This window comes from Pipistrellus hanaki (assembly GCF_964339955.1).
Source record: "Pipistrellus hanaki genome assembly, chromosome: 13".
In the NCBI taxonomy this organism is placed as follows: Eukaryota; Metazoa; Chordata; class Mammalia; order Chiroptera; family Vespertilionidae; genus Pipistrellus; species Pipistrellus hanaki.
In genome coordinates this window covers 56,319,819-56,344,797 of record NC_140515.1, presented here as the reverse complement: position 1 = coordinate 56,344,797, position 24,979 = coordinate 56,319,819, and the positions used below count along the sequence as shown (strand labels likewise).

Genomic DNA, 24,979 nt, shown 5'->3' with positions numbered 1-24,979 from the left:
GTCGCTGCAGGTTGCCTTGGTGACTCTGGGGTCCGAGTTCCTTTTGTTTTTTAGTTGTTTTTTTTTTTTTAGTTTTTGTTATTCACGTGTGTTAATAAGCAGGAGCTAGTTTAGGCAACTATTCCAGAAAGAGCAGCCAGGGCGAGGGCTCCGTGGAAAGCTTTTCATCTGGATAGTTTTCAACGCTATACTGATGCCCTGGGCTGTTAGCCCGGTGGGTAGATAGAACGTCGGCCTGAGGACTGAAGGGTCCTCAGTTCGATTCAGGTCAAGGGCACCTACCTCGGTCACAGGCTCCTCCCCAGCCTGCGCCCTGGTCAGGGCGTGTGCGGGAGGCAACCAATCGATGTGTTTCTCTCACATCGATGTTTCTCTCGGCCTTTCCCTCTCTCTTCCACTCTCCCTAACAAGCAATGGAAAAACTCTCCTCGATGAGGATTTTAAAAAAAACTAACTAACTAAATATTGATAAATAAATAAATAAACCGCTATGCAAAACAAGTGGAAACTGCTTCCTGATAGGGAGCACACTGCACACATTTTAACCCTTAATGCGGGGAGGGGGTGGGGGGGGCATTAGCAATCTACAGGACGCAGGGGTGCTGCCCGCGGCTGCCCCCGTTTCTCACCTCTCCCTCTCGCCTCAATCACATCTTCAAAAATGCTATTGTTCCCGGCCCAGTTCTTGGGCAGGAGGCGGACCGCGTGTTCGGCTCCGGGCTCAGGCGCCTCGGGGGGCTGAGCCTGTTCAGTGGCATTCACTCCTTCCGGGAGCTTCCCGACACCTCTGCCTGAGGACGCACCGGGAGAGCACAGGCACGGGAGCAGGCAGAGCGGGCGGAAGGTGGGAAACAGAGAGATGGTTAGTCAGGAGGAAAGAGAGAGCAGCGGGTAGCATCCGTCCCCCTGAGAGAGTTCCTGAGTGATTGGGAGGATCAATACAATGAACAGGTCCTTTTTTTTTTTTTTTTCATATCCTGGAATTCGGTAAATGTCTTGAGCTGATGCATGGCCCGTTGGGATGACGTACAAGCTGATAAGTAAATGTTGTACGTACTAGGAAGTCTACCTGGTCAGGCGAATGGTTCCAAACCAAACATGGACCTCAAAAAAAATGGCACATCATCCTTTTGCAGGATTTGAACTGTTACACGCCACGGGGGCTTGTCGCTGGAAGCGCAGGCCACCTTCATGCTACGCTGCTGCTTTTTGCCCTGCTCGTCTCCATAGAGACTGATGGAGCAGCATCCGGATGCGGCCGCACAGTAAGTGCGGAGAATTTGTAGGGACATAAGCAACAGAAAGTGCAGGCTTCTGGGCACATGTACCCACAATGCACCGAGGCTTGGACCTGCTCTGAGAAACGGACACTTTTCAAAGAAAACCATGAGTGTGCCAACACGGCCATTGTAAAAACTCATCGCTGCAGAGAGACATAGGGGTCAAATGTGATTGAAAGACACACTGAATGTCTGGTCTTGCAGCAAAATAGCCAAAATACCTATTTCTGCTAAAAATCGACTCCACAGACTAAATGGAAACCGGGAAATGTGAACAATGCATTAAAAAGTAAGATATAGTCCCTATGTTGAAACTGTTTGCAATGGGATATGATGTGACGTGTTGAGCGTTAGGGATGACGTCCCAAGGAGGGGGGAGCGAGGCAGAGTTTCTGAGGACAAAGGGCCCCGCTCGCTGGCTTGCTCCCGACGGCACCTGGGCAGGAGGGGGGCCGTGACCTTGGTGGAGCAGAGAGGTCAGCTTGAGCACCATCGGAACAGAAGGCAGTTAGCTCTGACTTTGAGGAACAGAAGTATTAATAGACCACGAAGTAGCACAAGCTTTTGACCAACAGAGAAGCCAGTGTTTCGTGCAGACCACTAAGGGCACACAGAAGCCTGTTTCTGATGAACCCCGTCTTCTCCCTCTGAGATTATGGATCCAGAGACAACCAGACAATAACCACAAGACGGACTGACCCCATCCTCTGAACTTGTGCGCTGTGGAGGCAGAGCGAGAAGAAAGACACGCACACCCCAATCTGACAAAAGGCATCCCTTGGGGAGGGTTTTGTGATATCAAGATATAGCTCCTCCAGGCCAAAACCGGTTTGGCTCCGTGGATAGAGCGTCAGCCTGCAAACTGAAAGGTCAAGGGCATGTACCTTGGTTGCAGGCACATCCCCAGTGGGGGTATGCAGGAGGCAGCTGATAGATGCTTCTCACTCATCAATGTTTCTAACTCTCTATCCCTCTCTCTTCCTCTCTGTAAAAATATCAATAAAATACATTTTTTTTAAAAAAGGTACAGCTCCTCAGTGAAAATGTGTGTGTGTGTGTGTGTGTGTGTGTGTGTGTGTTTTCCCCAAGATCGAGCTGAAATCCAGTGGGAGGGGGTCCCGGCCATCTCCCTCTCCTGCTTCCCGTCCCCAAATATCCCTCCAGGTCCGATCGTGTGGACCTCACTCAGGCCTTTTGTTCTCACTCCGCTTTCTCATCTCTCTCCTGAGGCCCTGCTGGTGGCAGGGTGAGCTTAGCAAGAACACGGCTCACGTCGTGGCTGGAGAAATAATTTGGGGACAGAAATGGTTCTGAGTTGGAAAAAGAAAAGTGCAACTAAAATTAGACAAACTGTGCAAATGAAACCAGTCTGGCTGGCCATTTCCAGGTCAGACATACACTGCCAGCCACTGGACAGGCACATAAAATTGGGGCATGAGTCAGCGTGTGCAGGGGTGAGTGAAACGTGTGTTAGATCAGTGTTGCACTTCGTCTGGAAACATTTCCAAAAGGAAAATAACCTCCCACTGACCTTATATGTCCTCATGGCCCCCATTTTCTTTAAGTCAAACAGCAGCCCCTGACCTTACACACACTGAGCTATGACTGTCGTGCAGAAACCCATACCCTGAACCAATGTGAACGTTACAAACAAGAGAAATGCATTCTGGGTCTGTGTGGGTGGAGAACCAAAGGGTGACCGTCCGAGGTCACGGGACCCCTAACAGGCACGCCCAGCAGCCTTGCACAGGCACACCTTCCTCGGCAAGTTACATATCACCTGCGTCCTCTCGGCACCTGTACTTACTGCCCTCTCCCAACGTGGCCGTCTCCTCCGTGACGGGCTTCCCGCAGCCCCGGGACGTGCAAGCCCTCACGTAGAACTTGTACTTGGTGGTGGCGTTGAGGTTGGACAGCCGCCAGCTGGCCTTGGCCGGGGCGGTGATGTGGACGTCGTTCAGCTCTCCGATCTCCTCGGTGTCGTTTACTAGGAGACAGAGAACCATTCCTCAGCCCGGCCGGCGTGGCTCCGGGGCTGAGCGTCCACCTACGAACCAGGAGGGCACGTTCGATTCCTGGTCAGGGCACATGTCCGGGTTGCAGGCCAGCTCCCCAGTGTGGGGTGTGCAGGAGGCAGAGGATCAATGAATCTCTCTCATCATTGGTTTCTCTCTCTCTCTCTTTCTCTCCCTCTCCCTCCCCCCCCCCCCCTCTCTCTCTCTCTCTCTCTCTCTCTCTCCTTTCCTCTCTTAAAATTAAAAAAAACATTTTTAAAGAACCATGCCTCACATGGCATTTGTAATAATAAAAGTGCCGCCGCCCTTAGTTTTGCTTATCCGTGTGCCTGGGGTCTTCCCAGCACTAATTGTTCGGAGCTACCCCCTCCCTTCCTTCTCCGAGGCTGAGCAAGGGCAAGCTGAGGTCCCGCTGGATGGAGAGCTAGCCGATGGCTCGAAGTATCTTATCCATAAACACCACACACATGTTCCCTGCCACCCGGCGGCATGCTGGCTTCACTAACCCGGGGTTTGGCAAACCTTTCGGAAAAGGACTAGACTGTGACTAAGCCTTTGTGGAAGAGACTCTCTCAGTCCTAACGTGGACACCCCCTCGAGAAAGCGCTTTGGATAAATACAAACGCACGCACGTGGCTGTGTCCCAATAACGTTTTCTTTCTAAAACCCGGCGGGGGGCGGGCGGAGGCTCTGAGCCAGTCCTCCGGGCCCCGCACCAGCAGGAGGCCCGCTGCCCACGGGGCGGTCACGAGGCCTCCGCAGACGGGCCACACACTCCACGCAACGTGGACACGTGGACTGGCGGGTGCATCCAACTCGCCTTTCCACCTACTTATCTGGTACTGCAGCAGGTAGCCAGTAAGGTGTCCGTTCAGCTTCCCGGGCGGCCCCCAGGCCAGAGTGGCCGTGTCCTTGTCCACTTTGATGACCTTGAGGAAGGCTGGCTGTTCGGGCACTGAAAACAAGAGCAGGCCCTTGGAGAGTTAAAAACGACAGCCCGGAGCCCTGTCATCTTTCACTGAAATCAAGAGGCGAACTCGTGGGTCACAAATTCGCTGGACCACCCCCTCCCCGCGGGCCTCCTCCCCGCGCCGCCGCCTCACCTCCCTCCGGGGTCTGGAAGACGTAGGGCTCGCTCTCGGGACCCGCGCCCTTGGCGTTGAAGGCCAGCACGGTCAGGTGGAACTCGCTGAAGGCGTCCAGCGCGGGCAGCATGCCGGAGCTCCGCTGGCCCGGGAACCGCAGGACGCTCACCTCCTTGGGGAGCGCCCTCCCGTCCGCCAGGCTCCTGGTCTTCCACCAGTTTATCTGCAATGGAAACGGGCGTCACCCTGCGGGCCGCCGGCCTCCGCGGGCTCCGGGGCCCCCTGCCTCCGGAAGCAGCCCTGGCCGGCGGGAGAGGCACAGTCCGCGGGGAAGGACGGGGTAGGAACCTGGTATCCCTTCAGACGCCCGTGCACTCTGTCCTTGGGCACCGCGGACCAGGTCACATTCGCCAGCGTGCTGTTCACCACCTCCACACCGTGGACCACCGGGGCCGCGTCAGGGTCTGCGGGCACGAGAGGGAGGTCGGGTCTCCAGAGCCCTGAACGTGGCGACTGGGACCCGTTCAAAGCTGATTTTCCACCGGGACGGACAGTGTGGCTCAGAGGCTGAGCTCAGTCCATCTACGAACCAGGAGGTCATGGTTCAATGCCACGTAAGGGCACGTGCCTGGGTTGCGGGCTTGATCCCCAGGAGGGGACGTGCAGAAGGTGGCTGATCAATGGTTCTTTCTCATCACTGATGTTTCTATCTACCGATCTCTCTCTCTCTCTCCCCTCTCTCCCTTCCTTTCTGAGATCAATAAAAATGTATTTTTTTAAAAAGAAGATTTTTCATGTGGTGTAACCTCACAAAAGCTCTGCCGTGGAGCCGGTTCCCAGGGAGCCAGGAGGCTCTCACCCCAAAGGGATATGCTGGTCCGCAAGGTGGACATGGAACAGGAGGCAGGACAGGGGGCGGGGCATGGAACAGGAGGCAGGACAGGGGGTGGGGCATGGAACAGGAGGCAGGACAGGGGGTGGACATGGAACAGGAGGCAGGACAGGGGGCGGGGCATGGAACAGGAGGCAGGACAGGAGGCGGGGCATGGAACAGGAGGCAGGACAGGAGGCGGGGCATGGAACAGGAGGCAGGATAGGGGCGGGGCATGGAACAGGAGGCAGGACAGGAGGCGGGGCATGGAACAGGAGGCAGGACAGGAGGCGGGGCATGGAACAGGAGGCAGGACAGGGGGCGGGGCATGGAACAGGAGGCAGGATAGGGGCGGGGCATGGAACAGGAGGCAGGACAGGAGGCGGGGCATGGAACAGGAGGCAGGACAGGAGGCGGGGCATGGGGCATGGGGCAGGGGTAGGGCACAAGGTCTCTGAGGTGTGAGGGCAAAGACAACTGGAAACCAAGGACAGCTCTGCTGTGTAACGGACTGCGGGATGATGGCAGGTCTTCGCTTTTCCATATAGAAATAGCTTTCTTGTGGATTCAAGAGGATGAAAACCTTCCTCCCACATCCTCCCTCTCTACACCCATCAATCGCGTGTCCCGCCCTCACCCTCAGGAAGGAGCCGCAGTCCAGTTCCCGAGCCCCTCCCCCAGCCAGGACCCTCCCCGCGGGCAGAGGATGCTGGAACGTCATGGACAGAAGCGCAGCCTCCTGGAGAGAGAGGGTCTGCTTTCGAGGAGTCACTCACAGTCTTCCCCGGAGTGGAGCACCACGGACTGGGGTTCGGGGCCGGCGCCCAGGTGGTTGAGGGCTTGGACCTGGACCTCGTAGGGGGCGTAGACGGCCGACGTCATCACCCGGAGGCTGTGCTCCCGCACCGTCTCCTCCTCCCACTCCCCGGGGGCGCCCAGGGGTTTCCAGGCCACTCTGTACTCCAGCCCCGGCCCGTTCTGCTCCAGGGGCTTCAGCGGCTAAGGCAGAGGCAGGACAGTCAGTGACACGGACAGTGACAGTGTGTGCGGTGTGAGGAAGGCTGGACGGCGGGTCCCCTCCGGGGAGAGCTCACCCCTCTTCAGAGAGCACTGCTGTCACTCTGGGAAGGGTGCAAGTCGGTCCCTCACCGCCTCCCATCTTAAGAGCCCCACAGTTCGGATGCTGGGATTCTATCCTTGGGGTCAAGTCTAACTTTTCATAAGAAAGAGTCAACTAAGAAAGTCTACCCAAGCCCACCAGTGTGGCTCTGTGGTTGAGCATCGACCTAGGAACCAGGAGGTCATGGTCCCATTCCAGGTCAGGGCACAGGCCCGGGTTTCTGGCTCGATCCCCAGTAGGGGGCGTGTGGGAGGCAGCCAATCAATGATTCTCTCTCATCAACGTTTCTATCTCTCATTTTCCCTTCTTCTCTCTCTAAAAATTCGATAAAAAATACGTATGCAAAGAAATGCCACCCAGTTTTGAGTCTTGGTCTACCCTGAATAACCTTCTTTAAATTATTTACTGCCACAAAACTTTTTCACAGCATTGAAATCCCAGTGTTCTTTAACACATACAAATAAAATATATTCGTAAACTATGATAATATAACCTAAATATCTTATCTTCTTTTTCTTAAAAATACTGTCCTTCCCTTGTACTTAGCAAGCAGAGCTAAGAGAGAGGAAAAGACACGAAGAAACACGTTAAAGAATACACACCTCCCACTTGATAACCATTTCCTTGGGCTGAGAGGCTTGAACCCTTATGTTTTGTGGATTCTTGTCTGGAGCTGAAAAATGACAAGCATTAGAAATATTTTTCCCATTGTATGGCCCATCGACAAATTATCATATTGCGCCCCCCCCCGTAAATTAATATATTAAATAACTTTGATATACCTATTGATTCCTATCAAGCTGAGTCCCTGAAAAGATTTAAGATAGGATTATTAACCCTTTGCACTCCGAACCATTCTGGACATTGGCTACCAGCTACTCGACGCTACTTTGCGGCGGAAACGTGCGTTGAAATAACTCAATTCCCTGTAATCACTAATAAACTGCAATGTCCCCTGAGAGGGGACATCCGAGTGATATGCTAGAATTCCGATGTCCCCTGAGAGGGGACAGCGGAGTGCAAAAGGTTAAGATATAATTGACATATAACATTGCATAAGTTTAAGGTGGGCAATGTAATGATTTGATGATATAAGTCTATATTCAAATATAGACATACAGTTTATACTTATCTATATATAAAAGTGTAAGTGACTGAACAACCGGACGACCAGTCATTATGACACACACTGACCACCAGGGGACAGATGCTCAACGCACAGGATTGGACTCCCTCCTGTCTGGATCAGGCCTGCAGGGATCGGGCCGAAACCAGCTCTCCGACATCCCCCGAGGGATCCTGGATTACAAGAGGTCACAGGCCAGGCCGAGGGACCCCACCAGTGTGCAAATTCACGCACCAGGCCTCTAGTATGCATATATTGCAAGATGATTGCCTCAATAACTTTAGCTCATCCTATGAGGTGGCTTTAAAACATATGTTTTATTTAAAGGAGTGAAGTCCTGTTCCTGGAGTCATAATTATTCCATGGAGAGCAGCAGATGGTTTACTTCCATGGATCTTAATTTTAAAACTGCTCTTCAAGTTTGGCTCAGTGGATAGAGCACCAGCCTGTGGATGGAAGGGTCCCAGGTTCGATTCTGGTGAAGGGCACACACCTTGGTGCAGGCCCGATTCTTAGCTCTGGTTGGGACACATGCGGGAAGGCGACTAATGGGTGTGTCTCTCTCACGTCAATGTTTCTCTCTCTGTCTCTCCCCCTCCTTCCCTCCCACTCTCTCTAAAAATCAATGGAAAAATATCCTTGGGTGAGGATTAGCAAAAAAACAAAAATAAACAAACAAGTGGAGTCTCTGACTTTCTACACATTGAGATTCAGCTTGAACTCCCTCGGCACGTGAGTTTACCAGGATGTTCCGCTCTCAGAAGTCACTCAGCGGGATGCTCGCTTGCATCCCTTCTGAAGGAGCAGTGTGGTCTGAGTATCTGCTGCGCTGTTAGTGCACAGGACTTTCTGAGCTCAGTCTTGGGGGAAAACCTAAAGTCCAAAAGCCTAGAGTCTTTTTGTTAAGTGAAAAAATCCTTTTTCTGCACGATCCGGTATATAGCATTAAGGTAAGAAACAATATATGCAGTGTTATATTTGTTTTAAATGTCGCAATGGTTTTGCGGCTCCCAGGTTTTTTTTTTCCTTCGAAAACAGGTCCAAGTGGCTCTTTATGTTTTAAAGGTTGCTGACCCCTGGTAGACCACTCTAGCAGTTCTTGGTGGAGGCAGCCAAACGGGCCAGACTGGAAACGCTGGCTGGAAACCCACGCGCAGACCCACCTGCGGGAGGCGTTGCGTGGTGCTCGCTGGGCCTGCTGGGGCGGCTCCGGCCCACCTCGTTGGCGGCGATGACCCTGAACCGGTACCGCACGTAGGGCGCCAGGGGCAGCAGCGCCGTGGTCTCCTCCCCGGGGACGGTCGCCAGAGCCTCCCACCGGCCCAGCTCCTCCCTGCTGCCCTCAAACTCCACCACGTACTCTGGGGAAACAGCAAGGGAGCAGGTGAGTTAGAGGGAGACCCACACCCAGAAGCCAAGGCAGCGAAGGTTTTAAAGGGGAACCCTTGGCTCAGTGGATAGAGCATCGGTCTGCAGACTGAAAGGTCCCAGGTTCGATTCCGGTCAAGGGCATGTACATTGGCTGCGGGCACATCCCCGGTAGGGAGTGTGCAGGAGGCAGCTGGTGGATGTTTCTAGCTCTCTATCCCTCTCCCTTCCTCTCTGTAAAAAAAAAAAAAAATCAATAACATATATTTTAAAAAATAAAGGAGGACCCGCCCACCGTGGTCAGACCTGGCTTTGCGGTGCGTTCTGTCTGGAGGGAGGTGGGGAAGGGCAAGGAGCAGGGGTCCCCGGCCGTCCTTACCGCTGATGTTGCTGTTGTGGCTGTCCCCGGCGTCCCACGTCAGCCGCACGCTCCTGTTCTGGCGTTCCGACAAGCGGAGGTTCTCGGGGGGATCCGGAATGTCTGGTGGAAAACAAAAGGTAGAGGTGAGGAGAGAGCAGGGGGCCTGGCTTGCTGTCCCTTCACCCAGGCGCCTGGCCAGCCTCCCTCCTCTCTGGGCTACATCCCCTCTGGGTCCCTGTCATAGGCTGAGGCCTGTGCTGACCACCACCCACCCCCACCCCGCCCCAGCATCGCGACAGCATCATCTGTACCCGCCCCCCTGCACTGTGCCTGGCAAGGGTATGCGTGGAGGAGAAGGAATGAAGCACCAATGAACGTCTTTAGGGGAAGATGAGGCGAAAGTGTTTGAAACTGGGCTACTGCATAATTGAAAATATCCCAACTAACAACCTAAGTGCAGGGCCCGAGTAACCCCTGGCTGAAGGTCACGGTAACGGAGGAGGCCCCACCGCGAGCCACTCACCCAGCACGGTCACGCGAGTCCCGTTGGCAGCGCTGTCGAGGGCTGTGTGAGCCGAGCAAGTGTAGACGCCTTGGTCCTCCAGGCTGAGGTTGGAGATGGTCAGGCGGGCTCCGTCAATCAGTATCCTGCCGGGAGCAGCAAGCACGGGGTGAGGAGGAAAAGACAAGGAATGACAATCACAATCCTTTCAAAAACACGTATTCCGGCCCGGACGGCGCAGCCCAGTGGTTGAGCGTGACCCATGAACCAGGAGGTCACGGTTTGAGTCCCTGTCGGGGCACATGCCCAGGTTTCGGCTCGATCCCCAGAAGGGGTGTGCAGGAGGCAGCTGATCCATGATTCTCTCTCATCATTGAGGTTTCTCTCTCTCTCTCCCTCTCTTTCCTTTCCCTCTAAAATAAAATTTTATAAAAGTATCTAAAAAAAAAAGAAAAAAGAAAAAAAAAAAAAACATGTACTCCCCACTGAACACCATTGGAGGAAGAGTAAAGAAAACCAAACCCACGTCATGCAATGCACATGCGGTTGGAAACTGGATGTGAAAAGCATCGTTCAGGCACACACAGATCCACCTGCACAAAGGGAGCGGTTTTACTGTGTTCTGCTCTGTGTTTAGTGACCAAGCCCAGCCATGCGCAGGACCTGCGGACCTGTGCCGCTGGGTGTGCCTGGCGAGTCCAGCCTGTCTCACACCTGCCACACGTCTGGGCAACTCTCACCCGGTGTATGTTAGGGAACTCCACGCAGAATCAGCTGGGCTCTTCTATCAAAGGAGCTGCTGTGGCTGCCCCGGACCACACACACACACACACACCCTGTCCCCCCTCCCTACCTTCCCGTCCCTACCCCCATCCCAGTGGACTCAGGTAATCTGTTTCTGATCCCTTTCATTTTCCATTTCCCCACCCTCCACCCCTGAGCAGGCTGCCACCTGGAGTCTGACAGCAGCTAAACTGTGGGATTCATCCGACCAGCAGGGGGCAGACCAGCCCTTCTATTTCTGTATCCTCTGCCCATGGCTTTTATCATTCCTTCCACTTTTGCCACTTGGTAATCAGATCACTACACAAAAAAATTATTAAGATGAATACAACTTTTACCATAGCTTTGTACATAAGTATTCAAGTGTTTCTTAAAAAATAAAATTTCATTACATCTGAAATATGTTCACAGCAGTTTGCTCTTTAGTTGATATAAAGTGGGGAGAGAAACTGCTATAATTGAGGGGTTTTATGTTCTTTGCTTTTCTTTAGTATGTTTTTCTTATTGATTTCTTTAGAGTAGGGGTGTCGAACTCAATCAGAGAAGGGGCCAAAATCTAAAATCCAGCCTAAATCGCGGGCCGAATGGTTTACTGAACAGTCATAAACTGACAATGTCATAAACTGACAGCGGAGTGCAGTGATGACAGCGCGGTGCGGGCCACATTGCAAGGCCTGGAGGGCTGGATTTGGCCCGCGGGCCTTGTGTTTGACACATGTGCTTTAGAGAGTCAAAGGAAGAGAGATGGAGAGAGAAGCATCAATGAGAGAAACAATGATGAGAGAGAAACATCCATCAACTGCCTCCTGCACGCCCCCTACTGGGGATCAAGCCCACAACCCGGGCATGTGCCCTGATTGGGAATCGAACCGTGAACTCCTGGTTCAATCACCAAGCCATGCCAGCTGGGCTCGTCTGCATTTTTTCTGACCCTCTGTACACAGGACGGAGGCACACATGTGTACTTTCCACACCTCTCCAGCAGGATTGGAATAAACGCTCAAAATGGTTCAACCCTGCCTCTGCTGAATTGGCTCAAGCAGTGACAGGCAGCCTGGACCCCCTGGTTGTCCGGTTACAGATCCAGTGTTGACCTTTCACCCCTGCGCCGGCCGCCCCCGCTCGCCCACCTGCCGTCCTCGGTGCTGTTGGTCTCGAAGGCGGCGCCCCCTTTGCTCCAGGTTAGCCTCAGACTGGGCTTCAGCTGCGGGTCACACTCGCTCTCGCAGTGCAGCTCCAGCGTGTGCGACCGGGGGACACGGGGGTCCCTGGGAGAGACCTGGAGCTTCGTGGCATCTGTGGCCCCGAAGGAAGGAACACAGAGGTGAGGATGGCAGGACACACCCGTCCCCCGGGCCTGCCACTCCGTCAGCCACAGCGCTGGAGGGATGGCGGGTCCTTCTGCAGAGCCTGCGGCTATATCCCAGCAGCACAGGCAGTGCCCACTCCTTCCATCCGGGCTGGACAGCTGGAGCGGTTCACGTGGGAGGGGTGACCGATCCCTTAGCCATTTCCCTGCGTCCTGGGCTCAGCGAGCAAGGAGTGAGAGCAAACAAAGGCCTCGATGTTTTTATTTTTATTGTTATTTTTTTTAAAAAGACTCAATCTCTTGCCCTGCCGGTGTTGCTTAAATCCCATCTCCTACGGGAAAACGGAGACCGACGGGACCACGTAAGGACTCACGCCAGGCGGAAACAGGACGGACTCACTGCGGATGTCCAGACTGGCCGTGATGGCGGTCTTCCCCTGCGCGTTCTCCACCCAGCAGGAGTAGGCGCCCGTGTCCTCTGCCGTGGCCTCGAGGACCTGCAGGGTCCCGTTCTCGTGGACGTGGTACCGGGGGCCTTCCAGAGGCCTGGCTGCGTCCGCCTTCTGCCTGTGGACAGAGGGCGGGGGTCAGCAGGGGCTGTGCGAACCGGGCACTAGCAGAGGTCATGCGAGCTGTCCCTTCTGCAGGAGCCTGGCTGGCCTCACGCAGTGTTCCCTGGGGCTCGCATTTCCCCTCCCCCACCGGTGACTGACTGTCGTATGTGCCCCATTGACGGTGTCCAGGGGAGCGCAGTTAGGGCCCCACGCTTCCACTGTATTTTTAAAAATATGTTTTTTTATTGATTTTTATAAAATGAGTGAGGGAGCCCTAACTGGTTTGCTCAGTGGTTAGAGTAGGGGTGTCGAACTCAATCAGAGAAGGGGCCAAAATCTAAAATCCAGCCTAAATCGCGGGCCGAATGGTTTACTGAACAGTCATAAACTGACAATGTCATAAACTGACAGCGGAGTGCAGTGATGACAGCGCGGTGCGGGCCACATTGCAAGGCCTGGCGGGCTGGATTTGGCCCGCGGGCCTTGTGTTTGACACATGTGGGTTAGAGCATCGGGCTGCAGACTGAAGGGTCCCAGGTTCAATTCCAGTCAAGGGCATGTATCTTGGTTGCAGGCACATCCCCAATAGGTGTGCAACAGGCAGCTGATCAATGTTTCTCTCCCGTTGATGTTTCTAACTCTATCCCTCTCCCATCCTCTCTGCAAAAAAACAAAAAAATCAATAAAATATATATTTTTTAAAAAGAATGAGGGAGAAGGAGAGAGAGACAAACATCAATGATGAGAATCATTGATCAGCTGCCTCCTGCACACCCCACACTGACGATCCAGCCCATAACCTAGGCATGAGCCCCAACTAGCAATCAAACTGAGATGTCCCGGTCCACAGGTTTGAAGCACACCTACAGGGAGGGGCCCTGTATTTCTCTGCCGGTCATGCCGCCCTGCAGCTGTCCCTGGTGCTGAATGAATGTTCTCTGGCATCTAGATGCTGAGCCCCTTAGGGGACCCTTGCTGCAGGGCCTGGATGGGAGACTGGGGATCGAGGGCCCATGACCCTCCACAGCCCCTGCTGTGTTGGGGACACTGGTCAGTGGAGACGTCACAGGCCCGGGGTCCTTCCTGTCCTGTGGGCCTGGGCTCTGTGTACCCTGCAAACCCGAGTCATTTCCCTACATGCACCATCGTCCACGCACACGCTGCCTCAGCCCGCACACTTCCCAGCAGCAGGCTGAGGGCTGAAATTTCCCAGGACATCCCACTGTCTCCACCGGATTGCAAAGGCAGGGGCCTGGGTCAGGCCAGGGAAGCCCCACATCTCAGTGTTCAAGATCAGTAATATGTTAATGGAGTATTTTTAAAGATCAAAGACAACACGCTAAAAATCCGCAATGAACAACAACCCTGCATTTTAGGTAAAGACAGGCTCTGGCCCGCACTGGGCCGGCCCTGCTCCACCCGCTCTCGTCTCAGCCCCCAGCACAGCAGGAGTGACGTGGGAGCCCCTGAGACACCGTGTGTGGCCAGTGAGGCCTCACGCATGTGGGTCCATGTAACAACATGGCTGGACTCATGATGCCAGCCACAGAGGGACCTTACATGCAAACCCACGTTGGAGAAGTTGAATGCAGACTCCGTCATTATCTAGACATGACCTCAAACAGCAATAATTCAGGACACAGGCTCTCAGAGGCACCCAATGGGAGACACACCCTAAGTTCATTTTCATCATCACCCCGATCCTTTGCTTTCCCCCAATCTCCCCGAATGAGCAAACCCCCGGGGCTGGTCCGGGCCCCCTGGGGAGGGTAGCAATTAGGGTGCTTCCACGTCTCCCCCGGGGCCTGTGGCTACTCGGAAACAGGGTGCCTGTCACGTGACAGAGGAGGAAAGGAAGACGGACCCACGGCCGACCTTCCCTCCGGGACCGGCACCTACCAGGACACCAGGGCGGGGGGCGAGGCGAAGAACTCACAGCGCAGGAAGGCGCTGGCCCCCGCCACCGCGGCATAGCTCTCCCCGTCCTCGGTCTCTATCAGCGGGCGGACATCTGTTCGAAAACCACGGGAACACTTTTACACGTGCGTCCGAGAGACAAGGGACCATTTACCTGCAGGCCTCGGCTACCGTAAATTGTGCCGCTATGCACGTAGGGGTGCACGCATTCTTTGGAATCGTTGTTTCAGGATTCTGAGGATAGATTTTCAAAAGCGGGACTGCTGGGGCCGATGGCAGTGGATGTTTAATTTTTGGAGGAGACTCCGCACTGTCTCCCACAGTGGCCGCGCCAGCCTGCATTCCCACCAGCTGTGCACAAGGGTTCCCTCTCCTCCACATCCTCGCCAGCACTTGTGGGTTGATGTACTGATGGTAGCCACTCCGGCAGGTGTGAGGGGGTACCTCGTTGTCATTCAAATTTGGGGGGAACAGGGGGAGACACCTGTCTTACGCTCAACCATGATAAAATTTAAAAAGAAAGAAAGAACATGTGCCAACTCAATGCTCTTTATACAGCCATGGGAACGTCATGAGAATGGAACAGAGCAGTATATTAGCCTCTGTTCTTGAGTCAGGAGAGTATCCAAAATCCACACGTGCAGACCTTGGCTACCGTAAATTGTGCTGCTATGTGCGAGTATAATCTCAGTAGAAAGTCTGATGCCCACATGTCAGACGGCAGGGCTCTGTCCACCCGTGTTTTATACGCGAAGGATTCAACTTGCTGGTGTGCGTGGCCTTGACCGCTGCGCGCTGGACCACGGCCGAGGAAGGGCCTTCTCGAGGGCAGGGGGGGGGGGGAGGAGAGGGAGGCTCACCGACCACGTCGACGTTGGCGTTGGCCAGGATGGTGCCGTGCGCGTTGGAGGCCTCGCACTGGTACACAGCCGTGTGGTTGGGCTGCAGGTTGGTGAAGCTGACCTCCCCGGGGGAGACCACGTCACCGGCAAATGGGTTTTCTGCAGGAGATTGGAGAGCCCGGGTGAGGAACACGGGGCCGGAAAGATTCATGCGCCCTCCATCACGCATGTCACACGGCATGTCTATTTGAAGAGCCGTGGAGGGTGAGTGATGGTTCACGGCGCCTAATCCTTTAGACTTTCCCATCTTCAGCCGTGAGTTGCAACCCCAGAACCCTCCACAGTCTGGTATTTGCCAAGACAGCGACTACCTCAGGCTCCTCGCCACTCCACAGCCACACCCGAGGGTGACACGCCCAGCTTCCCAGCAGCGGGCGGGTCCAGTATGCCCTGGGCATCACTTCTCTTATAAACTCAGGTCCTGATCCTGCTCAGCGTGACACCCACATTCACCCACCTGGCGCCAACCCTCCAACACTGGCCCTGTCCTCACACCTTCCCTCTGTCCTCCTTCCTGCCCTCCTTGCTTTTCTTTAAAACATGATTTTCATTGATCCCAGAGAGTAAGGGAGAGGGAGAGACAGACAGAAACATCCATGGTGAGAGAGAATCCTGGATGGGCTGCTTCCTGCAGGCCCCCGCTCCTGGGGATGGAGCCCACACCCAGGCATGAGCCCTGACTGGGAATCAAAACGCAACCTCCTGGTTCACATGTCAGTGCTCAACCACTGAGCCACGCTGGTGGGCGTGGCCCTCCGTGTGTGGCCTTCCGTGGCGTTCCGTGGCCTTCCGCCCCCGTCACCGCTGGCTGGCACTTACCCTCTATGGGGACGCCGTTGACTCGCCACCGGATGACGGGCGTGGGCTCACCCTTCGCCTCGCACAGCAGGATGCCGCTGGCCCCCGTGCTGTACACGCCACTCTGGGGCTTCTTGGTCCAGTAAGGGGGCTCTGGGGACAAAGTCAGGGCTCCTCAGAGATGTGTCCACAGCAGAGGGTCCACCAACACCAAGGCCCGCACTTCCAAGACACACCAGCAGGTGGCAGGCACAGCAGGGCTCAGGGATGTTTGCTGAGTGTTCTGTAAGGTCAGGGTGCATGCGCGCCCGTGCTCACGTGTGCGTGTGCACATGTGCTTGTGTATTCACGCGCCTGCATGTGTGCATGCATGTATGCACATGTGCTTGTGTTCCGGTGTGTGCACGCTTGTGTGTGCGTGCATGCCTGGGTGTGCATGTGTGTGTTCTCATTTGGACTGTCAGCATGGATAAATTACACACACTGAAAACAGTTATCTATACTGGCTATTGCAATATTTTGCTGCACAGCATCCATCCCAACAGCAAAGCAAGGGGGACGAGGCAGACGGTGCTTATAGGGTGCTGGCTGCAGCTCATTTTCAAGCAGCGGCAGGGAATTGAGTGTGGCCGATATGAAGAAAGAAAATGTCCCGCACTTAGTGTAAGTATCTCCGAGTGAACGGCTTTGCAGCATTTCACATCCATGCCTACCCTACCCATCTATCTAGGAAAGCACTTGGGCAGCACTCATCCCCAGAAAGTCCTTTGTAAGGAGGGAGGGAAGCCAGACAGCAGCCTTAGCTTCTGCCCTTGGAACAACGAGGAGAAGACACACTTCCATTGTTTGCACCTCGAAGTGGAGGCCCAGGGCAGAAGGAGGCTGTTTCTTTAGTGCAAACAAGACTGCTGTGCTTGTCACCTGAAGCGCATCCCTAGGCCAGGAGCACATCACCGATTTTGGTGGAAGTGTGATGGTTTGGGTGATCTGGTTCAGAGAACACCGCACCATTCCTGCAGGCCGCCATTCCCTTAGTGAGACGCTGCGTATTTTCCCCAGACCACCGAATTCTCATTTTAGTCAAAAAGGGGCAGTCTTCAGAGCACAGGGCTGTGTAAAATGAAAAACGTCATGCACCCATCCTTGAGGGAGGGCAAAGGTGATCAGGTGGAAAGAAAACGCCTATAGATTTACGAGGAAAACCAAAAACATACAAGTAACCCTGGCAAGTTCAAGTTCAAGCAAGAGAAGGTCTTTGGTGTCTGTCCCACTGGGAGAGAGGGGGATGTAACTCTTACCCCCCAAGTTAAACATCCATGTTCATGATCTCTACAACCTGTAAATATGGAGCTTAAAATGCAATCGTCACATTATACACTGCACCTCACTCACTAAGGAGCAGGGGTGTGGTGTGTGTGTATGTGTGTGTGCATGTTTTATGGTATTTTTATTATTTTCTTGTCTTCTCATGAACTACATTAGAGTGAACTACTTGAGTTAAAGCTCTGTGGATGTGAGAATGATCCCATCATCCACCGGAAGCTCTCAGTGCACGCCACAGGGAAGGAGCCGGGGCTGTGAGGTACATACAGCATGGTGGCCGAAGTTATGAACACGGAGTGGTGTGTCTGCAAGCTGCTGAGAGAGAAGACCTGGGAGGTTCTCATCACAAGAAAGAGCCTGTAACTGTGCATGGATTTGGAAGTCAGGGGGGTCGCCGGGGCGATCAGAGCACAGTGTACACGAATGTCAGTCATGACGTCGTACACTTGCAGTGAGTTCATGTCAATCATATTTCAAAACATGTCAATCATATCTCAAAACATGTCAATCGTATCTCAGTAAAAACAGTGACATAAAGGAGATTGGGTCACGATGACATTTTCCTCCATCTTCACTTGCAATAAAATCGGGATTTCTATTTCTCTTCTTGTTGAGTTTGTGCTGTCTGCCTGAGGATCTGTCCCTGTCGGAGCTGAAGGGGTGGAGGCGTGTGGAGTTCCTCCTCACCACCACCCCCCTCCATTAGATTCCTTCTTTACTCCGGGACACAAGCACACTCCGAGACTGAACCACAACAGTCTGAAGATGGGGGCAAGCTGTGCAAAACGCCCTTCTCGGGAGCACTGGCTCCCTCCCACCCCCTCGCCGAGATTTCCCTTCCCGGCCTCTCATCCGTTTGGCTCAAACAAATTCATAAAAATGCTCCCAGGTTTGGACCCTGCTTAGGCTGGCATAATACACAGGGTATATGTAATAGAGAACATAACACTATGTGTGTATATCTTAATATGTCTGGCGTGTGTTCCCTTGCATACGTGATACATCTCCTTTGCTACATGTGCAGTATTTACACGGTGAAATCTGGAAGGAACCGGTTTTGCCGAGTCAGCTTCCTGGCTGCTTTCGCTTCTGCCGAGCACAGGACGTGAACCTGCAGCTTGCCCCATCTTCAGACTGTCGTGTCCGGGAGTAAAGAGGAATCTCACATGGGGAGGGGTGGGAGGGTGGGACCCCACACAACGCCTGCCTTCAAGGAGGCACAGGGGGCTTTCAGATGGACTCGAATTTCAAAGCTCACAGCCATCTGCCCCTCCCCGTGTGGCCCGTGTGGCCCTTTAATTGGAGTTTCTAAGCCAAAGTCAGAGGGAGGGAGTGGAGGAGGCAGGCGAAGGCAGAGGGAAGCTGCGTGAAAGCAAAGCGCGCTGGCCCGCCCCTGCGCCCAAGGAGGGCTGCATTCATGCAGCTTCTACCCTTCACCACGGGAAGGGCTCCGGGAGGTCCCTGCCTTCACCCTGTCCCTGAATTTGTGAAGGGCAACCCCCAAAACACAACAAGGCATTAGTGGTGCCTCCTTAAGGGGAAAGGATTAAGTGTCCCCAATAAAAACATGGTTTGCATCTCAATAGAGCCCCTGGCTGGCTTATGAATGGCGGGACAGTCTGGGCAGAAAACCTGTATTCCTTCCAGTCCTTCAGCCACAGGGCAAAGGGGATAATTTATTCTACACCCTTGACTTCCCTTTCTTTCTTTTTTTATCTTTTTTGCAACCCTTGCAATTCTTTTGAAAGCTCGCCTTCCAGCCGGGAAACCGCAGCCAGATTGCTAAAATGTGCAGCTCCCGCAGCCAAGCCCGCCATCTGGAGGGGTTTGCAGGAGTCAGCAGCTCGGGGGCCAGCAGCAGCTACGGGCCGGCCTGGGTCCCGGTGCTGGTGCTGGTGCTGGTGCTGGTGCTGGGCCCAGGCGGGGTCCCAGGAATCAGCCCTGCTGCCCGGCCCAGCCCAGCCACACAGAGACGCCCCGGAGGACCACCACCACAGGGAACAGACACCTGGCCAGTGCCTCCTCTCCGCACGATCCGCGGCCCCGGTCGCAGCCCGGGGTCCTGTGTGTGCACAGCAATGGCTTCTCCTGTCTGTTGAACAAGAACGTGATGTTCCCAGCCCTGGGTCCGAGTCCTCCGCACCCAGCGACTCACCCAGTGGGAGAGGCCTGGGGGACATGGGGGGCCCCAGACAGCGGCCTGCTAAGCCTTGGTGCCCTCTCTGAGTGTGGTGGTGAGGGGGGGTTGGTGACATGTGTCTCCGTCTTCCTTTTCCCCAGTAACTGGAACGGGGCTGGGGGAGGGCCTGGACCTAGGGTTCCCTGTGCAAACTGAGCTTCACAGGTAAACTCCGTTGGGATACAAACGGGAGCCCTGGAAAGCTGGTCCCTGAACGGGGCCCCAGAGGGAACAGGTCCCCTCATCCCGAGGCCCACACGGTGCGACGCGGTGAAAGCCGTGACCACCCCGGGGGCTCGGCCAGCACAGCCCCCCGCCCCCGTCCAGGTGACCTCTGTGTGGTCCCGCCCAGGGAGGAAGCCTGCGCCAATCAGACTCCCAGGTGACAGGCAGCCTCCTTCCCCATAGCAGGCACGGCCCCGTGTCTGCATTTGGGGCGCCCTTTTTAAACAATGGCACCATTGCCTAAATAGTTCTGTCCCACCACTCACAGCGGCCCCCTGCTGCTGACCGGAAGGCGTGGGCTTGCAGAGAGAGCCTCACTGGAACAGGTGTGCTTGCACCTTGGGGTGGAGAGCTCATCTCTCTGCCACAGAGCCCGGTCCTCGTTCCCCAGGACTGACCCGGAGAATACCCTCTGCGCGCGGAGGGAAAGGACGTGCCCGGGAAAGAGCTGGGACCGCAGCGTGTCTGCCTGGCTCATCTCAACGGGGAGAAAGCAGAAAATGGAGGGGACGAGTGGCAGACACGGCGAGCTAATGACGGGGCGGGGAACACGGCCGGGCTTCCTGGAGGCACCCTGACCCTCCTTCCATCTCAGCTCACGGCTCTGAGAGCCGACCTCGGGCAGGGTCACAGGCACAGTCATCCATTAACGTTTTTTCTCACGGGGCCAGGCCAGGAGGCCAGACTGGAGGCCTCTGACTGAATCCTGCAGTGACATCCTTCGTCACCGTCCCCTCCCTGTGGTAGGGGGTGAGTGACAGGCCAGGGGGTGACGTGACACCCAGAGCCCGCTCCACAGTCCACATGGGTCCGTTCCCGCCGCAGCACACCTGCTGTGCAGGGGGAGGGCGCCACGTCCCCACTGGACGGAAGCAAAGTGAACCGCGTGGGTGGCCACGTACCTTCCACGGTGACGTAGAAATCGTGCGTGGCCACGCCATGGAAGTTGCTGGCCATGCAGTGGTAAGTCCCTCTGTCCTGGAAGGAGACGTTCTCTATCTTCAGCGTCTTGCCGTAATTGTCTTCCATGTCGCTTCCTTCCGGTAAATCGCCGCCCACTTTTCCCCAGGCGACCTGTGGCGTTGGCCTGGAAAACAGTCCGTAAGGGACACGTGGCTTTAGATGGGTCACAGGGAACGTGAAGAGCCCCACAGGACACACCCCTCGTCGCGACGTTTTCCTGCGTGCCCTCAGAGTCCCACCGAGCGACGTCCGTCCACATTCCCAGGGCCCAGACCCACCCACACCACCGCCAGGGTGAACGTGGGGGCAGGCCACGGCCTCCGCCCTCAGCTCCTCCTCCACAGGCTCCTCCTCAGACCCCCCCTCCTGGGTACGGGGCTGGCTGCAGGGTTGGGCTGGACGTAGGTGTGGCAGGTGAAGGACAAACAACTGGACACCTACTCATATCCTATACAATAAAGAGCTAATACGCCAAAACCAATTTGGCTCAGTGGATAGAGCAGCGTTTTTCAACCGCTGTTCCGCGGCACACTAGTGTGCCGCGAGATGTTGCCTGGTGTGCCGTAGGTGCAGACAAGACAAGAATTTTATAATTTTTCACTATTTTGTTTACTTAATATTTCATAATAAAGTAATTATAAAATATTTTCTTTGTGTTTATTTGATTCCTATTCAAGAGAATTACTTTATATATAGTCAATGTAGGCACAGAGTTAAATTTTTTAACATTTTCTAATGGTGGTGTGCCTCGTGATTTTTTTCATGAAACAAGTGTGCCTTTGCCCAAAAAAGGTTGAAAAACACTGGGATAGAGCATAGGCCTGCGGACTGAAGGGTCCCAGGTTCGATTCTGGTCAAGGGCATGTATCTTGGTTGTGGGCACATCCTCTGTTGGGGGTGTGCAGGAGGCAGCTGATTGATGTTTTTAGCTCTCTATCCCTCTCCCTTCCTCTCTATAAAAAAATCAATAAAATATATTATAAAAAAATAAAACAAAATAAAGAGCTAATACGGAATTAGACCAAACAGCAGAAGGACTGTCCAGATGACCTTCCAGATGACCGTCACACGAAGCTGGGGCTGTGAGGGGCTGCTAGGGCTGAGCCCCTTGCATCAACTTCGTGCACCAGGCCTCTAGGGGCAAGAGATGTGTCAGGTGTGAGATCTCCCCGTGAGCGAAATGGCTAGAAATAGCAGTCCCTTCCCTGTATGAGTTTGAACACGAGATAAAGGAGCACCCAGTAGCCCGCCTAGGGGAGCACTGAGGTACTGAAGACAATGCCCCAGGTGATTCAGCCGAGGGGCTGGCTGCAGACCTGAGCCCCTGCTGACACGGGCCAGGCTGAGAGCACGCAGCCCACAGGGGCCTCATGCATGCATCCGCTGTGGGCCTTGGAGCTCACGGCCTAACAGGTGCTTCGCCCGCATCTCCGAATGGCTGTTTCCCTCCCCATCTGTCAACGTGGAGACCTGCCAAGTCACAGGCTGCTTGGACGCGGCGCCCCCGCCCGGAGCCCTCACAAGCCCAGGCTTTGGCAGTGCCAGCCCTCCCTTTCTGTCCGTCCTCCAGATTAGCCTGATCCTCCACACCCCAGCCTGGAAGACAGAGGGAGAGGCGTGGGGGTGTCAGGCCGTGACAGTGAAGTCAGCCTTCCTCGGGGGTGCAGCCACACCCCCGCCGCTCGGCAGCTATAACCTCGCCAAATGGTTTTCTTGCTCTTTTCTACTTAATTGAAGGAAGATGTACTGACAGTGTTTGAGCAAGGAAGAGCTGAAGGAAAACACAGGGTGTACCCCCCCCCCCCAAAAAAAAAAAAACGTACACGCATGTAACAGCGGATAGCTCAACCGCTGGCTCTTCCTTTTCAGATTTAACCCACTGGGGATGTAACTCTCCCAAGAGCGAATACTCTTGAGGGGACATTGTTTAACCTCCTTATTCTGTGAGAAGGTGAAAGGTCAAGTTGGGCACCAGCGTCCCTGCTGAATTTCCTATTCATGATTGCTACCCACAGGTGGGAACTTCTCCTACGTGTCCTCCGATTCAGAGACAACCCATCCCTTGACTGCGCAGAGCAGCTTCTTGGGTGGAAAAGGAGTTAAACATCGAGGTGGCTCTGATTCTGGAGACAGGCAGGAGAGGGGACTCCAGGTTTCGGGGCCCCCCTCCCCTGCCCCGGGGACGTGGAGAAATGCAGCCGACATGTGGTGTGCGAGACACAGGAGACCAGGTGGGTGTCCAGAAATGATTGCTGACTGCAGATGGCGTGGTTTAAAAGCTCCCGGGGGAGGTGACTGTGCAGCTCTCTACAATCCCCACAGCATGTCCCCTGCATCTGAAAGGACCCGACAGGCACCCCCCAGCACCAGGAGGCAGGGCCGTGCCAGGGAAGTCGAGGCACCAAGGCCCCGGGTCCCGGGACGACACGTTTCTGTCCTTCCTGCCGATCCCTCCAAGGGCTGCGTGCTCTCCATAGCATGGGGCAGTGTTTCCATGATTGTGAAAGCAGCCACGCACACCAGCCCCCCAGGAGGAAGACTATGGCCTTGTGGGACATAGGGAGGAAGGGCTGCTGAAACGTGGCCGGGCCCAAAGGGCCAGTGGGCACGGTGACAAATCCTGAAAGAAAGAGACTTCTCCCACTACCAGGTCCTGAGGGTCAAACCACAGGGCGGTGGTTCCCCCACGGTTCCCAGTGGCCCGGCACGTCCACCTTCTCCACAACAGAGACCAGCTTCCGGAACAGGCCGGGCCAGGGCACCTGGGAGTCACGTGCCTCACACCCTTGGGCGGTTTAGGACAGACCAGTGACCTGGCGGTGTGGGCCCGATGGAAAGTGGCATTTACCAAGCTTAGGGCTGTCCCTCCAAGGAAACGTGCCCCTGGAGTCTGATGGAAAGCCACTCACTGGGGAAGTGCACTGAGCTCTGGGTGACCATGGCTTCCAAACTCCAGGTCGTCCTGCCCCACTGGCCACCGCCTGGCTACTGGGGGTGGGGAGGACCTCAACTCGCAGATGAGGAAGGGACTCGGGTGCTGGGCTGACAGAGGCGGGCAGCACAGACAGACAGACGGAGACCGGAGAAAGGCCACCTGCCTGACCACGTGTTAGAGAAGACGGGCTTGTTCGCAAGGACTGATGAAGGTCACTCAGTAAACGCAGTAATTCCAAATGTGGGTGATGGTGGAACCTGATTTGCCTTTGGGCGGTGGACACGCAACGCTACATACAAGTCACGCGTCATGGACTGGAAACCTGTGTGATCCAATGAACCCAGATGGCACCCCAGAGTGAATTAAACAAAAGATGTGACGAGTGAAGGACCCCGTGCTTTCCGGGGGGGTTTGGAAACGTGTGTTTTGGGTTTTTGTCTTTTTTCCAGATGAAGTCCAGGGAATTCTAGGCTCACGTGAAGCTGTCTTAGCTTCTGTGGACAGGCCCCCCCCCCCCACCTGCCATGGGAAATGGGGGACAGGAGAGGTAGATGGGGTCCTGGGAACCTGACGGGGAACCTGATGAGGAGCTGGAGGGATGGGGCCAGCCCGGGATTAGGACCTGTCCCCGCCTCCACGGCCGCCGCTCCAGCCTGGGCCCTCGGGGCGGCACCCGCTGACTGAGCACAGGGTCTCCTGTCACCATCACTCCGTCCTCATTCCCACACCGACAGCGGGAGGGCTTACAGGTCAACCCCAGGGCCAGCCCGAAGTCTGCATGGTGGAGTGACCATCACTCCCTCCAGACATGAGTGCACTCATGCTCTTTAAAAAGGCGATGGTTGGAAATGGGTGTGCAGGTGCGCCTCATGGGCATGGCATCCCTGACACAGCGGACGGACTGACGGTCAGACGGGGCAGGTACTCACAGGCCTTCGGCAAAGCACTCCAGCACCAGTGTGTGCCCCAGGAGGACGGTGACCTCGGACTTGGGGCCCTTCTCGGCCGGAGGCAGCAGCAGGCTGGGCTTCCTCTGCTTGATGGAATTTGCTGGAAGGAGAACAGTCCCCTGTTTCTCATGGGCTCAGAGAGTGGCCGTCCTGTGGCTCTAGAGTCTAGACCATTCTCAGGACAGAAGCCTCTGTGGGTGTGAGCGTGTGGACAGACACAGACACACCTCCCGCATCTAGGTGTGCCCCACGGAGACGCCCTCCTGCACGTGGTCCGGCACGCCTCTCCCCACCCCGGGGAGCAAGGTGAGTGAGGCAGGCGGAACAGGAAGTCTGTCCTTGCTACGCCTGATGTCCAGGATTCAAGCACAGCGGAAAGCTCATTTCCTGACGGAAGCCCTTCAGGTCCCCGA

At 55.1% G+C, this 24,979-nt stretch overlaps 1 protein-coding gene across 5 annotated transcripts in view; it reads right to left on the bottom strand.

Annotated features, from left to right (window-relative positions):
* CHL1 (cell adhesion molecule L1 like) overlaps positions 1-24,979 on the bottom strand; it is a 95,598-nt gene that overhangs the window by 6,273 nt on the left and 64,346 nt on the right. For 4 of the 5 annotated variants that reach the window (XM_084902030.1, XM_084902032.1, XM_084902033.1 and 1 more), the window contains 17 exons: positions 24,546-24,666; positions 20,621-20,805; positions 16,013-16,144; positions 15,152-15,292; positions 14,274-14,385; positions 12,221-12,387; positions 11,642-11,807; positions 9,750-9,874; positions 9,245-9,346; positions 8,661-8,858; positions 6,974-7,044; positions 6,028-6,250; positions 4,729-4,844; positions 4,399-4,603; positions 4,128-4,250; positions 3,088-3,267; positions 630-791 (listed from right to left, as the gene is read on the bottom strand). In XM_084902030.1, coding sequence (XP_084758156.1) covers positions 630-791; positions 3,088-3,267; positions 4,128-4,250; positions 4,399-4,603; positions 4,729-4,844; positions 6,028-6,250; positions 6,974-7,044; positions 8,661-8,858; positions 9,245-9,346; positions 9,750-9,874; positions 11,642-11,807; positions 12,221-12,387; positions 14,274-14,385; positions 15,152-15,292; positions 16,013-16,144; positions 20,621-20,805; positions 24,546-24,666 — 2,529 coding nt within the window. The remainder of the gene's footprint in view (positions 1-629; positions 792-3,087; positions 3,268-4,127; positions 4,251-4,398; positions 4,604-4,728; positions 4,845-6,027; positions 6,251-6,973; positions 7,045-8,660; positions 8,859-9,244; positions 9,347-9,749; positions 9,875-11,641; positions 11,808-12,220; positions 12,388-14,273; positions 14,386-15,151; positions 15,293-16,012; positions 16,145-20,620; positions 20,806-24,545; positions 24,667-24,979) is intronic. The other variant, XM_084902034.1, reaches the window with a different exon arrangement.